The sequence below is a fragment of the Cetorhinus maximus genome, chromosome 15 (assembly GCF_964194155.1).
Source record: "Cetorhinus maximus chromosome 15, sCetMax3.hap1.1, whole genome shotgun sequence".
NCBI classification, from domain to species: domain Eukaryota; kingdom Metazoa; phylum Chordata; class Chondrichthyes; order Lamniformes; family Cetorhinidae; genus Cetorhinus; species Cetorhinus maximus.
The window spans coordinates 76,485,977-76,499,569 of record NC_135893.1 but is presented as its reverse complement, the minus strand read 5'-3'; the positions used below and the strand labels follow the sequence as shown (position 1 = coordinate 76,499,569).

The window sequence follows — 13,593 nt, the reverse complement described above, 5'->3', positions numbered from 1 at the left end:
TAAACCAGTACAAGGTAGTGCCTGCAATATTGTGGTAATTGGAGGAAGAATGTAGGAAAAGATACCTTTTTAATTATTGCAAGTCTCAAAATGACAATACTGTCTTTACCAAGTATAACAGCTCTGATAGGTCTGGATAATTGTATGAAATGACAGCATGGTGGTCCTAAAGATATTTGAATCTGGCGGAATGCCAAAGATGTCTGATAACAAGCCCCAGTCCCTAATACCTCCTGAAATTGTCTGGCTGACTTCAACTACATATGGAACATTTTGCATACACACCCCGCCTGGTTTGGTATGAAGTCAAGGTGCTGGCAGGTTTCACTGAACTTAATAGCTTTATTACCATCACAAATGATCAATTGTTATGCTATAACAGTGAAACTACCTCCTCCACACTCCTGAAAATGTTATTGTAAAAGTAACAACGGAAGCAAAAGTCTAAATATCGCACATATAAGTTACAGAACTAGAACTAGGAGATAGAGACATGGCAGGCGAGCAAAGTTTGAGTCATGTAGTCAAATTATAACAATTTGCCCATTGTAATGTGCCCATTGCATGCATTCTGCAAATGAGCATTTTCTGCCTAACTCTGTGCATATAGTTCTCTCAACACTGAAACCTGTAAGATGCAGATTGCTTGACATTCTGCTGTTGCTAAATTACACAGGTGGCTTTGCATAATTTTACAAGGCAAGATGTATATCATGCACCAACTGATTGAGTTGGAGCATTGAGAAATACAGAGTGCGATCAAGAATGTCAAAGACAAGTTTGCCAGTTAAACTCACGTTCCCAAGGCAACTGTTCTGCCATGTGAGCTGCAAAGCCAGTTTTGAACGGAGTTATTAAATTCATGTTTTGAGTTAGTAGACTTTGTGCTGAGACACCTACCAGGCAGCAGGGAGCTCATGCATTTAATTTTACTTTTTAAACATCTTTAGAAGACCCATGGACCACCCACGGGGCACTCAAGGGGAATATGAGGCCAAGGAGAGGAGTTGAAGCTTTGGCCTTCAGTGCAGTCATTCCTATCTCTTCTCCTTTCATGAGAAGGTTGTTATGTCTGACTCAGCCACAGGCTAAACAGAGCTTTCCTGTGTTTGGCACATATCCCCGCACTACCACCCCCTTCTGCTTTGTCTCGGTCAGTAATCCAGTCCCACGTGGTCCCAATCCTTCTTTATATCTGCTTCTCAGCTGAAACTGATGTGAGCCCAGGGTCCTCAGTGCACAGCTGGATCATAGCAGACACGATGGCTTTAAGGGTGAGTATGAAGTTTCTAACATCCCCAGCTCCACAATTGAACTACGTATTGATTTAAAAGCGCACCTTGTCTCTCAGCATTTTGTTTGTTCGTGCATTGTTAAATGAGTAATGTGAGATGTATTCCACAGAAAAACGCATCCCTCACGTTGTGCTCTGGCTAAGTCAAAATGCATTATAGCCAAAAAAATCAGAGAGTAGAAGTTATTGCTTCAATCTCAGAAACATCTGAGAATAAATGCAAGAAAAATAAACCAAAACAACAGATGATAAGGGTCTAAAATAGGAATGTTTCTCAGAGTTGAACAGGAACCTAAATAGTTTAATTATTAGCTTTTTTTGCAACAGTTTTCAACTTTAAAATGCAACAGAAATTACAGTTGACTAATAATGCTCAGGTTGCAGTTGTATGTAATATTAACATGTAAAAGACAGATTTAGGTCCATGCATGTGTGCAGCCCCAATGTATTAAGGAGAATTTTACTGGATTTAAGGATGACACCACAGGTCAATCTTTTCCATCCAGAGGCCTATCCTGAACTCCCTGGTATGCTATATACTGTTGCTATGACACCATACATTTTTGGGGGTATTTCGCTGTTCCCACCTATTGGAGGAAAGTTTCTTCTGAAATCAGGTGGCTCATGAATATGATAGCTAGGTCTGACTCCAAAAAGGTGACACAAAACTTGGAAGTATTGTAAATTGTGAGGGGGGGTAACGTTGGACTTCCAAGAGGTCAGGGACAGGCTGGCGGAATGGACGGACACGTGGCAGATGACATGCAATGCAGAGATGTGGGAAATGGTACATTTGGTAGGAAGAACAGTTCTAAATGGGGTTCAGGAGTAGAGGGATTTGGGGTATATATGTATACCATTCGTTGGCAGGACAGATTGAGACAACAGTAAGTAAGACATATGAGATCTTTTATAATAGGCATAGAGTGTGAAAACAAGGAGGTTATGGTGAACCGTTATAAAGCACTGGTTTGGCCTGAACTGGAGTATTGTGTCCAATTCTGGGCAACACACTTTAGGAAAGATGTGATGTTGAAGAGGGTGCAGAAAAGATTTACAGGAAAGCTTCTGGGGATGAGAGGCTTCAGACATGTAGATAGATTGGTGAAGCTGAGACCATTCTCCTTAGCGAAGAGAAGGTTGAGAAGAGAGTCGATAGAGGTGGTCAAAATCATGAGGGATCTAGACAGATTAGCAGGGCAAAGGTGGGCAAGTGAGACTAGCTGAGTTGCAATTGCAAAGAGCATGGACTTGCAAGGACATGGTGAGTTGAATAGCCTCCTTCTGTGCAGTGGCCATTCTATGATACTATGATCCTGAGCGATGATGCCTGGAAATTTCCAAAATGTGTATGGGTGTGATTTTTAAAACAGAGATTTGAGTCTTCAGTAGAAAGAAAAAAACTTGTATTTATATTGCACCTTTGCTGACCTCAGGACCAAAATGCTTTGCAGCCAATGAAGTACTTTATTTGAAATGTAGTCACGTTGTCATGCAGGAGGCATGGTAGCCAATTTGTGCACAGCAAACTCTCACAAATATTTATTTGGTAATGACTAGGTAACATGATTTTAATGACATTGATTGAGAGGTAAATGTTGGCCAGGACACCAGGGAGATCTCCCCTGCTCTTCTTCATGGAATCCTTCACGTCCACCAGGGAGGGAAGGCAGGGCCACAGTTTAATGTCATCCAAAAGACAGCACACCCAACAGTGTAGGGCTCCCTCACTACTGCACTGGGAGGGTCAGCCTATTCGTGCTCAAGCCTGTGGAGTGGGTCTAACTCAGAAGTGAGGGTGCTGCCACTGAGCCACGGCTGACAATTATTTATAACAATTCTATAATCTCTTTTATCACGAACATGCATTACAGGGAGGTGGTGGCATAGCGGCATTGTCATTGGACTAATGTCCCAGAGACTCGGGTTAAATCTCTAAGGACCTGGGTTCAAATCCTACCACAGCTGAATTAAAAGTCTGATGATGGCCATTGCCAATTGTCATAAAAGCCCAGCTGCTTCACTAATACCCTTTAGGGAAAGAAATCTGCTGCCTGTATCTGATCTGGTCAACATCTGACTCCAGACCCACAGCAATGTGGTTAACTCTTAAATGCCCCTGAACAAGGGAAATTAGGGATGGGCAATAAATGTTGGCCTAGGCAGTGATGCCCACATCCCATGAATGAATTAAAAAAAACACTGACCTTGATCCCCATCTGATTTGGTAAAAATCTGGAGACCTTGCTGCACAGTGAAGAACACTGATCGTGGCTGATTTTTTTTAGCTCACCTCACCTATACCTGAGGTTTATAATTTAAGATTATGCCTAAATTAGAGGCTAGTTATAAGGCTGTGAGTGTCCATTAGAGACCTCGTTGCAGTTTGAAGTTGAATAGCAGTTTGGCGAATTCCAGGTTGGGATTTCTCAGAGAGAATACTATCATCGTAATGCATAGAACTTTGCAGAGTGGAAAAGGAGCGTGGATGTGGGAGACTGCGTGTGCGGGTGTATTTATCTTTATTATATAAGGGCATCCTTAATCATCTTGAAGTTTTGGCAGGCATGTTTGCATTCTACGTGATTCTTGTTTGGGTAAAACAATATGGACCATTTATTGTCACAAATAAACCATTTTTGATGAGGTGCAGCCCATTCTGTTTAACAAGGAGTTTGATTTCACTTGATTGGTAGCTGTCAAATCCACTTTTAATCTCTCTGGGGCTGTTTAATTTAAACTATTTTCTTCAATTTAAATCTTTGATGTCTTTGCTGTTTTTAATTTGCTAAAATCAGTGACAGCATTGCAAATGCATGTTTATTTATATCAATCTTTTCCATTATCTCTGCTCTCCTGTAGTGACCCTGACTCCATGCTGGGGTATGGTTCCACATGAGGCAGACTTGAATACCTTTCTAAGTCACTAATCTTCATGTGTGAGCATTTACAATGTGTATTCATAGGCCATTCAATCAAAGGGACATCACAGCCAAGCCAAATGCTGTCCAAGTTCAATGAATGCACACACACACACACTCTCTTCTGACAAGTCAACTAACAAAATACTCATGTCACCAGGCAATCTCCACGATCCAAGAGGGTTTCTTTTTTAATTCTCACCCCCTAATGGAGTTTGAACTTTCAATGCTGATTTACGACTGCTTAAACGCCACATTGTTGGGCAATTTAATTTGGCTTCCGGGATATGACAAATAACTGGATATTCAAGCTCCTATTACTGTGAGGCAGAAGCTAAATCTGGCTTCCTCCTCTGAATGGGATAAGCAGTGCAGAAGTCCACATCCCTGTCTGCTTGACTGAGAATGAAAGCAAAGCTTCCCTTAGGCTTATACATAAGGTTAGAGCCAGCATCAGTGGTTTCACATCAGTGAAGCTGGAGCCTGCTCTGGATATAAATATATTCAAATATCAGCTCGGACATTGATCTGAGTACTTCCAATTATATTACAAATTAGTGCTTTTCAAGATTTTCTTGCACACAACAACTTTCAAAATATTTAGCCTGTGAAAAATTGGAACTTAATGTACTCATTGCCATCAAATATATTTTTGCTTATACTAGTGCACAAATTTAGAAAGCTAAGCCAAATGGCTGCACATGCTACAACTATCTTGAAGCTGTTGGACTATCTAGGCACTAGAGACCCTTCAATGTTAATTTAATTCATTGTGTTTTATTATTCACATTTGCTGAAAAGCAATCATATAATTATTCATTCACAATCTGCTATTACTATTACACACTCCTCAATATATTAGATGCTTTCCCAGCTCCCAGGTTGAATTTTTTCACATTACAATAGTGCAAAATCAGATTTTAAATAAAGGAACACATTTGAAAATTAGGATAGAAAAGACTATCGATGCTTTTAGCATGCAAACACACATAACACTTGAATCAATGTTTGCTGCTTTTACTCCTGGTTACCAGGAAGAGTGCTGGAAGGTGGGGATTCTGGCAAAATCATGGAGAGCCGTGTCGGATCAGCTCCCCAATGCATCCTGCCCTCAGGACATTTTACCGACGGTGGGACTGGATGCGGAGATGTTGCCCACTGAAAGGAGGTGGGCAGCCAATTTCCATCTTCAAAGGCCCATTTAAGGTCAATTTAATGGTGCTGTCATAATTTTTCCAATGGCACCCCTGCCCCCACCACCATGAAGAGGCCGCCAGCTAAATGGAGGCAACCTCCCAGTGGCAGCCCAGAAGGTAAGGATATATAAGACAGAGGTCCGAGGGCATGGAAGGCAGCACAGCCCCAATGGTTACCCTGGAGGGGTTTCACCTCCATCACTCTGCCCTTTCATGATATTGCCTTCACTGGCCTGATGTAGGCCCCAGATCTCCAGCCTGCCTCAGCAGTGACCGCCACTCCTCTAATTGGACCAGCAGATGAGGCCTGTAAAATCCAGGAGGGAATCCCACTGGCTTGCCAGCAACACGCATTTCCATCCAATATCAGGACCTGTTCACTAACAGTAAAATCCTAGCTTTTGGCCAGAACAGGCCCAAGCAAGCAGGTTTCTCAATTGTATTTTAGGTTTCCTTGTGGGCCAGGAAGAGATCTCCTGGGCTTCTCTTGTCCCAGGCTTTCCCACACTCCTGAAACCTCCCCATTTCACTTACCTGGGTCTCAGGCCATAGCCTCTACTGCTGAATTCCAATTTCCGCCTGTTGAACAGGTTATTCATCTGGCCGGATTTACATGGGTCAGCAAGAAAACTTAGGGCAATGATGCCAGGGCCTCCATGTCCCCAGACTCCCCAGGTTCACCACTCACTCCAGCATTCACACACCGTACCCACCCTCTGCCCTTTAAAATCATGACAGTGCATCCTTCATCTCAAACAATTCTTTCCCTTCATCAGGTCAAACCTCCCCAAGGTTTCCCCTTGCCCCACCATCTTGCTAGCACCTTGAATCTTCTCAAGATTCTCTCCTATCTTGTCTTATGCATCCCACCCAATGCCAGGCTCATCTTGTCCATGGGAACCACTTCCAGCTTCTTTGACCCTATTCGTTCCAAATTACTAACCACCTGACTTCCTCTCCTGGTTCCTATGTTAGTTGACATTGTTAATTGTTCTATCTCTTCAGGTACTGCCCCCCACCCTTTCAAATCTGCTGTTATCATCTGTCCCATCAAGGATAAACACCCTAGACTCCTCCATCCTTCTAAACTACTCCACCATCTCCAACCTCCCTATCCTCTCCAAAATCCTTCACTGTGTTACAGAAAATACTGGAGCAGCTCTGGCAGCATCTGTGGAGAGAGAATCTGTGTTGATGTTTCAGTTTGATGACCTTTCATCAACATGAACTCATTAGCTCTGTTTCTGTCTCCGCAGGGGTGAAAACCTGTTGAATATTTCCAGTATTTTCCGCTTTTAATTTCAGATTTCCACCATCCGCAGTATTTTGCTTTTGTGCTCTTGAATGTGTTGTTGCCTTCTGAATCCACATCCATCTTACCCACAATTCCGTGATTGATTCCCTCCAATCAGGTTTCTGCTGTTGCCACAGTGCTTATCAAAGTCAGACATTATACCCTATGTGACTGTCGCTGTGGCTCTTCGTTCCTGTTTTCAGCCTTTAACAAAGTTGACCACGCCATCCTCCTCCAATGCCTCTCCAGCTGAGTGGGGCTGCCCTCCATCTGGTTCCTTTATTATCTATCTAATTGTAGCCAGAGTATCACCTACAATGACCTTCGTTCCTCCCCCACACCGTTACCTCTGGAGTCCTCCAAAAGACCCATCCTTGAAGCCCTTCTATTTCTCATCTTCATGCTGCCCCTTGGTGAAATTTTCCAAAAACAAGTCAGGTTTTGTACACTGATGACACTCCACTATCTCATTACTTCTTCTCCTGACCTTTCTGCTGTCTCAGATTTGTCACACTCTTTGGATGAGCAGAAATTTCCCCCGATTAAATACCAGAAATAACATTGGCCAAAATTTTTCACTCCCGCCAGTGATGGGCGGGCATTGCCACAGGCGGGATGGGGCCGATCTCTAAATTTTCCCATCCTGCCTGTGAAAATGCCCGCCGTTGGTGAGACCGGAAAATTCCACCCATTTCTGGCCCCACCACTAACAGCCTGGGGACTGTCTGACACTGAACCAGACCATGTGCAACCTTGATGTATTTCATCCTGGTATGTGCTTCTGGACACATTTCCACGCCATCATTAAGAGTGCTTACGCCCTCCTCTGTAACATTGCCCCACCCTACCCTCTAGACTTGATGCCTTTGTCCTCTAGACTTGATTCTTCAATGCTCTCCAGGCTGGTCTCCCATCTTCCACCCTACATCAACTCTGTTGCCTGTATCTTAACTTGCAAAGTCTCATTCACCCATCATCCCTGTGCTCGCTGCACTGCCCTACACTGGTCCCCATCCCAACAACGCCTTGATTTTAAAATTCTCACCCTTCTTTTCAAATCACTCCTATCTCTGTAATGTCCTCCAACCCTACACGTCTTTGAAATCTGTGCATTGTTCCAATTCTGCTGGAATGACACATCCCTGGTTTTAATCATTCCACCGCTGGCAGCCCTGCCTTCAGATATCTGGGCCCTAAACTCTGAAATTCCTTCCCTAACACCCTCACTCTCTCTATTTATCTGCTTTAAAGCACTCCTTACAACTTATCTGTTCGACTAAGCTTTTGGTCGCCTGTCCTCCTCATCTCCTCCTGTGGCTCGGTGTCAAACTCTGATTGTTATCACTCTTGTGAAGCAGCTTGGAACATTTCACTGCGCAATTTAAATACAAGTTGTTGTTGTGTTTGTTTGTTTATTTTTCTTCACTGTTTCATCCAATCACTACTGTGGTGCGAGAGCTTGTAAAAGGCCGACTAAACATTTAAGGAAACCCACTTGGCATTGAAAATAGCCCCAGGTGACTAATCAAATCCAAATTTTTTTCATAATTGACAAACACTAATACCTCCTCTTCAATGATCACCACAATTTCTGAGATAAGATGAATATTCATTTTCCTTTCTACCAACTTGTTACTCAGAAAGCTGGATTTATACTTCTAGTTTTAAGCTTTGTGCAATAATTGTAGAATTTACTTTTATAATTGTAGAAAGGATATTGCTACTGTGACTGAGTAAACCTACCTTAAAAATAACAATCAGACCAGCATGAGCTTTGTATATTGACACAGGTTTTATTTTCTTATTTAACAAATCTGTAATCAGTTACAAAGGGTTTCAAACAAAGATGTTGCAAGTGGGAAAATGAAAGCAGCCACATAGTTCATGCAACTGAACAATTAACTTTGACAATGAGCTCAGCCCCTTCCCTGGTCTCAACCAGGCAGAGGACTATGTGAAAGCAAAGTTTGAATGGAGGGATGGAGAGGAGTAAGGGAGCAGCCTTGGTTCCTGAAATTTAATCTTGGTCAAGCCAATTCTGGAGCCCTGTTTTAAATAGTCTCCGAGATGTCTACAACCGCAACTACTCGTTCCAACTGGAGGAAAATGAATCAGCCATGGAGAAAACCAAATGTGTATAGTTGCTTATTTAAGGAGAAATGGATTGCTTTAATAAAATGCCATTAACCTTTCTGTTTGTGGGCAGTTTGAAGCTCTGTGTCCTGAGGGGCTGTGTCCTGGTTGGAATGTGACCCTGAAGGGTGAACCAACCTCAGAAGCCAAAAGGTAATTGACGAGTGTGCTGTTTGCCACAATCATTATACATTTCCATAGCAGGCTTAGCCCCACATTACCATGAAGTGACGTGAAGCCAATGCATATGTTACAGAGCAGATCCCTTCTGTTCACACATCAGCAGAAATGAGAAATATTTCTGCAGATGTGCTAGGGTTCCACTCATGACCTCGATTCAGCAGCTGATTTTGGAAGTGCGCTTTTGTGGATATGGTGTGAGGGCAGAAGTAGACCAGACTCTGCTCTTCCAAGATCAAACTGTTTGCTGACACCTACTGAGGAACACGTCCTTTTTTAACCTCTTCATCTCCCTTCTGTCTCTTCATCTCTATAGTTTCTCATTCTCTTCTTTACCCATTGACACAAGGGAGAAGCAGAGAACCGATGGTGGTCTTGTAACCAACAGCTACAGAGCAAGAGGCACTGGACATCCCCGGAGTCCTGGGAGATGGAGCAATGGGGGTAGCCCAGCTACCCAGTGATAGTGTTACATATCCCACAGCCACATGGTGTACAACAATCACTCATGTTGACTCAATGTCAGCAGTGAGTCTAATATGATCATGTGCATAATCATCACTTAAAACGTTCTTACCTTGACCATTCTAATTCATGTCTTTAATCTCCCACAGGGGATTCAAATGGGATGCAGGAGGTGGTGCAGTTAGGATGAGGACCTAGAGGAGCTGAGTCCTTCTGAGGGTGCACCATCATTCAGACCATACACTAACTCCGATACTCATCCTTGAGTGGGACCAAAAAGGCAGATAGTTGGGTTTCCTCACCTGGTGACTCACGCACCGGAAGTGAGCAAGACCAGGTCATGGAGACAGGGACAGCTGTGGAGAGTTTGTGTCAGAGGCCACTTGATGGTCGAAGCTCTGCTCAGGTGGGCGCAGACACTGTGTGCCAGGGAGCACTGATGGACAGGATACTTCTGGAGCCGCACCATATATTGGCAGGTGTTCCAGCTGCACTGTGCGGATAGATTGGAGGAGTCCACCTCAAGCATAAGTGGTTTTTGCAATGTTGTACTCACCCATTGAAAGAGTGGCCAGCTGCAGGGGGCATCAAACACAGCAATCTAAAGAGTGCAGGAAAGCTCTCACCAGTGGCTTGCACTCTGTCGGTGGAATCTTCTGGTAATTGTTTATTTTGAGCAGTGGAACCCATTCCCAACCCAACCCCGCTATGGGTCTGCAGCGCGCACTCTGGAGCAATCTTCAATAAGGTGACCTCTTAAGTGGCCATCTCCACCATCCAGTCGAGGAGAATGGGCGGGTTCATGAGACTACCAGCCCAATCAGAGGATCCGCAGCTTTGGAAGGCCAGCAACCTCACTCAGAGAGGTGGACACTGCTCAGGCAGACAGGAGAGTGCAAGAAGCAGACAAGAATTTCAAACTGAGCAGGGCTGAGGTTGGTAGATGTCATTTGGACTGTGGGTGCAGCCTTTCCCACCTGTGGCCCTGTCACTGCGGCACAGAGACTCCGGCTCCAATGGCCTCCTGACATGCTGCCAGGAGGCTGCTGCCACAGCGCTGCTGGGCTCAGTGCTCAATAGAAGGCAGGAGGCAGCTCCACTGCCAGAAGTTCCCAATGGAGTTCTCCACACTCCTCCTCAATAGGATCCTAATTGATGATTATTGGCTATAGCCATTACAGGCCAAATAGCTGCTGCCAATGTTCATCCAACTCTACCAAGATTGCCCGGAGGAGTGAACGCTACGGCCCAACAACCCAACGGTTCCACCTTCAAATCTACCTCCAGGAAGATTCAGCCTTAGGGTTGCCACCTTAAATTTGAAGAATTACAGGGTAATTTGATAAGGTGGGTTCAAAATTGGCTTAGTTGTAGGAGACAGAGGGTGATGACAGGAGGATGCTTTAGTGACTGGAAGCCAGTGTCCAGTGACGTACCACAGGGATCTGTGCTGGGTCCCCTATTATTCATCATTTACATAAACGACATAGATGACTATGTGGGGGGTAGGATTAGTAAGTTTGCGGATGACACAAAGATTGGCCGGGTGGTTAACAGTGAGGTTGAGTGTCTTGGGCTACAGGAAGATATAGACGGGATGGTCAAATGGGCAGATAAGTGTCAGATGGAATTTAACCCTGAAAAGTGTGAGGTGATACACTTTGGAAGGAGTAATTTGACAAGGAAGTATCCAATGAATGGCATGACACTAGGAAGTTCTGAGGAACAAAGGGACCTTGGCGTGTGTGTCCATAGATCTCTAAAAGCGGAGGGGCATGTTAATGGGGTGGTGAAAAAGGCATTTGGGATACTTGCCTTTATCAATCGAGGCATAGATTACAAAAGTAGGGAGGTCATGTTGGAGTTGTATAGAACCTTGGTGAGGCCACAGTTGGAGTAGTGTGTGCAGTTCTGGTCGCCACATTATGGGAAGGAAGTGATTGCACTGTGGGGGGGGGGTGCAGAGGAGATTCACCAGGATGTTGGGATGAAATATTTAAGTGATGAAAAGGTTGGATAGACTTGGGTTGTTTTCGTTGGAGCAGAGAAGACTGAGCGGCGACCTGATCGAGGCATACAAGATTATGAGGGACATGGACAGGGTGGATAGGGAGCAGCTGTTCCCCTTAGTTGAAGGGTCAGTCACGAGGAGATACAAGTTCAAGGTGAGGTGGGGGGGCAGGAGGTTTAGGGCGGATATGAGGAAAAATATTTTTGCCCAGAGGGTGATGATGGTCTGGAATGCACTGCCTCGGAGGGTGGTGGAGGCGGGTTACCTCACACCCTTTAAAAAGTACCTGGATGAGCACTTGGCACGTCTTAACATTCAAGGTTATGGGCCAAGCGCTGGTAAATGGGATTAGGTAGGTAGGTCAGGTGTTTCTCACGTGTCGGTGCAGACTCAATGGGCCGAAGGGCCTCTTCTGCACTGAGATTCTGTGAATGATACCCCTGCCTTGGCCATTCATTGTCTCACTGATCTACAGCTCATTGCCAGCAATGAAGTGTGGTGGGGCCACAGGATAATAGTGAAAGGGGCCTTGGAAGTGGGGACTTAGTCAAAGCACTGCCCCTTCTCACCCGCTGGCCTTCATCTCAGTCAATAACTGGCTTGTTGCCTCATGTTCTGATGGATGAATCTGCCTCACACAGGGTGCAGGGGGGCGCAGCCTTCAGCTGGGCCCTCATGGGTTCCAAAATCCAGAGGATGTCAGTGAAAATCATCTGAAGAGTCAGAGCAGGGATCTGAGCATCTGCTGCAGCCACAGGAGTTGCACACTTCGAAGCATAAGGAAGAAGAGTAAAGATTTGTAGTGCTACTTGGGGTGTGTTACACAATGTTAGATTGTTAAGTTTCTGTTCGGCCACACATACATTATCTGTTGCCCATTTTTGGTTGCCGACTGGTAAGTGGCCTTTTCACTTGTGATGAAGGGTAAGGCATGAATGAGCAAAGGGGAACTATGAAAGGGATGCTCGGTTGTTGCAGGGCAGCTTTGTGTTGGGGGAAAGGGTGGGGGGAGTATAGTGGCTTTTGCTGATGGTTGTTAGATGTGTGGACTGGTGGAATCTAAGTGAACCTCACAATATTGAAGAGAACTCGGGCATGAATGTTCCCCACTGCTGGTGCCTAGGCCGCATCATGTTCCACCATTTCCCCCTCCTCAGAATGGTCTGAAGAGTCTCTGTGCCTTGTTCCTCCTGCAGGTTCAAACCCCGTTCCAGAGCACAGCAAACCTCAACCATTCTGGAGACAGTGGCTGTTGTGTACTGAAGGACACCTCCAGATCTGTCCAGGCACCTGAAGATATTTTCAGCATGCTCATGGCTTGCTCAAAGACACATCTAGCTATCATGTGGCGTCTGACCTGAGGCATCTGGGACACTAATATTCCAACGTGTCAAGGAAGCTGATCTGCTGCTTCCAGGCCCTGTGTTGGTGGTGTGGCCTCCTTCAAGCTGCACCATAGAGTCATTACAGCACAGAAGGAGGCCAGTCAGCCCATCAAGTCCATGCCAGCTCTCAGGTGAGTAATCCAGTCAGACCCATACTCCCACTCGATCCCCATAGCCCTGCATGTTTATTTCCCCCAACTTTCTTTTGAAATCATTGGCCGTAACCCTAACCCTAATGGGCAGCGAGCTCCAGGGTCATTACCTCTTGATGCATTAAAAGAAAGTTTTTGCTCTCATTCCCCCCACGCCCCACGCCCCCCACCACCACCCCTAGCATCTCTTGCCCAAAACCTTTAACTCTGTGTCCCTTCGTTCTTGAACCAACAGCTATGGGAACAACTTTACTTTGTCTCCCTTATCTAAACCTGTCATGATCTTCTAGACCACTGTCAAATTTCCACTTTGCTTCAAGGTAAACAACCCCAGCCTCTCCAACCTAACCTCGGTGCTATTGATGCTGCTGACCATCTTGGTCCTTATCAGAGACCCAAAATGAAAAAAGCATATATGGCACCCGTGCTGATCTGATAGATCACTCCTTCAAAGTGGAGATCATAACTCCAAACTTCCAAACTTGTGCAAGTCGCCTCTCAGCACGAGTACAGGGAACAAAGCCTTTCACACAACTAGGCAAGGAAGCAGTTGTAAGCTTTC

The 13,593-nt window shown here is 45.0% G+C and overlaps 1 protein-coding gene across 1 annotated transcript in view; it reads left to right on the top strand.

The window, feature by feature from the left end:
• The first annotated feature begins 1,198 nt into the window (after positions 1-1,198).
• Positions 1,199-13,593, top strand: part of grifin (galectin-related inter-fiber protein) — a 28,299-nt gene continuing 15,904 nt past the window's right edge. Inside the window, exons 1-2 of the mRNA XM_078558692.1 lie at positions 1,199-1,274; positions 8,912-8,991. Of these exons, the coding sequence (XP_078414818.1) occupies positions 1,263-1,274; positions 8,912-8,991 (92 nt within the window). The 5' untranslated portion in view covers positions 1,199-1,262. The remainder of the gene's footprint in view (positions 1,275-8,911; positions 8,992-13,593) is intronic.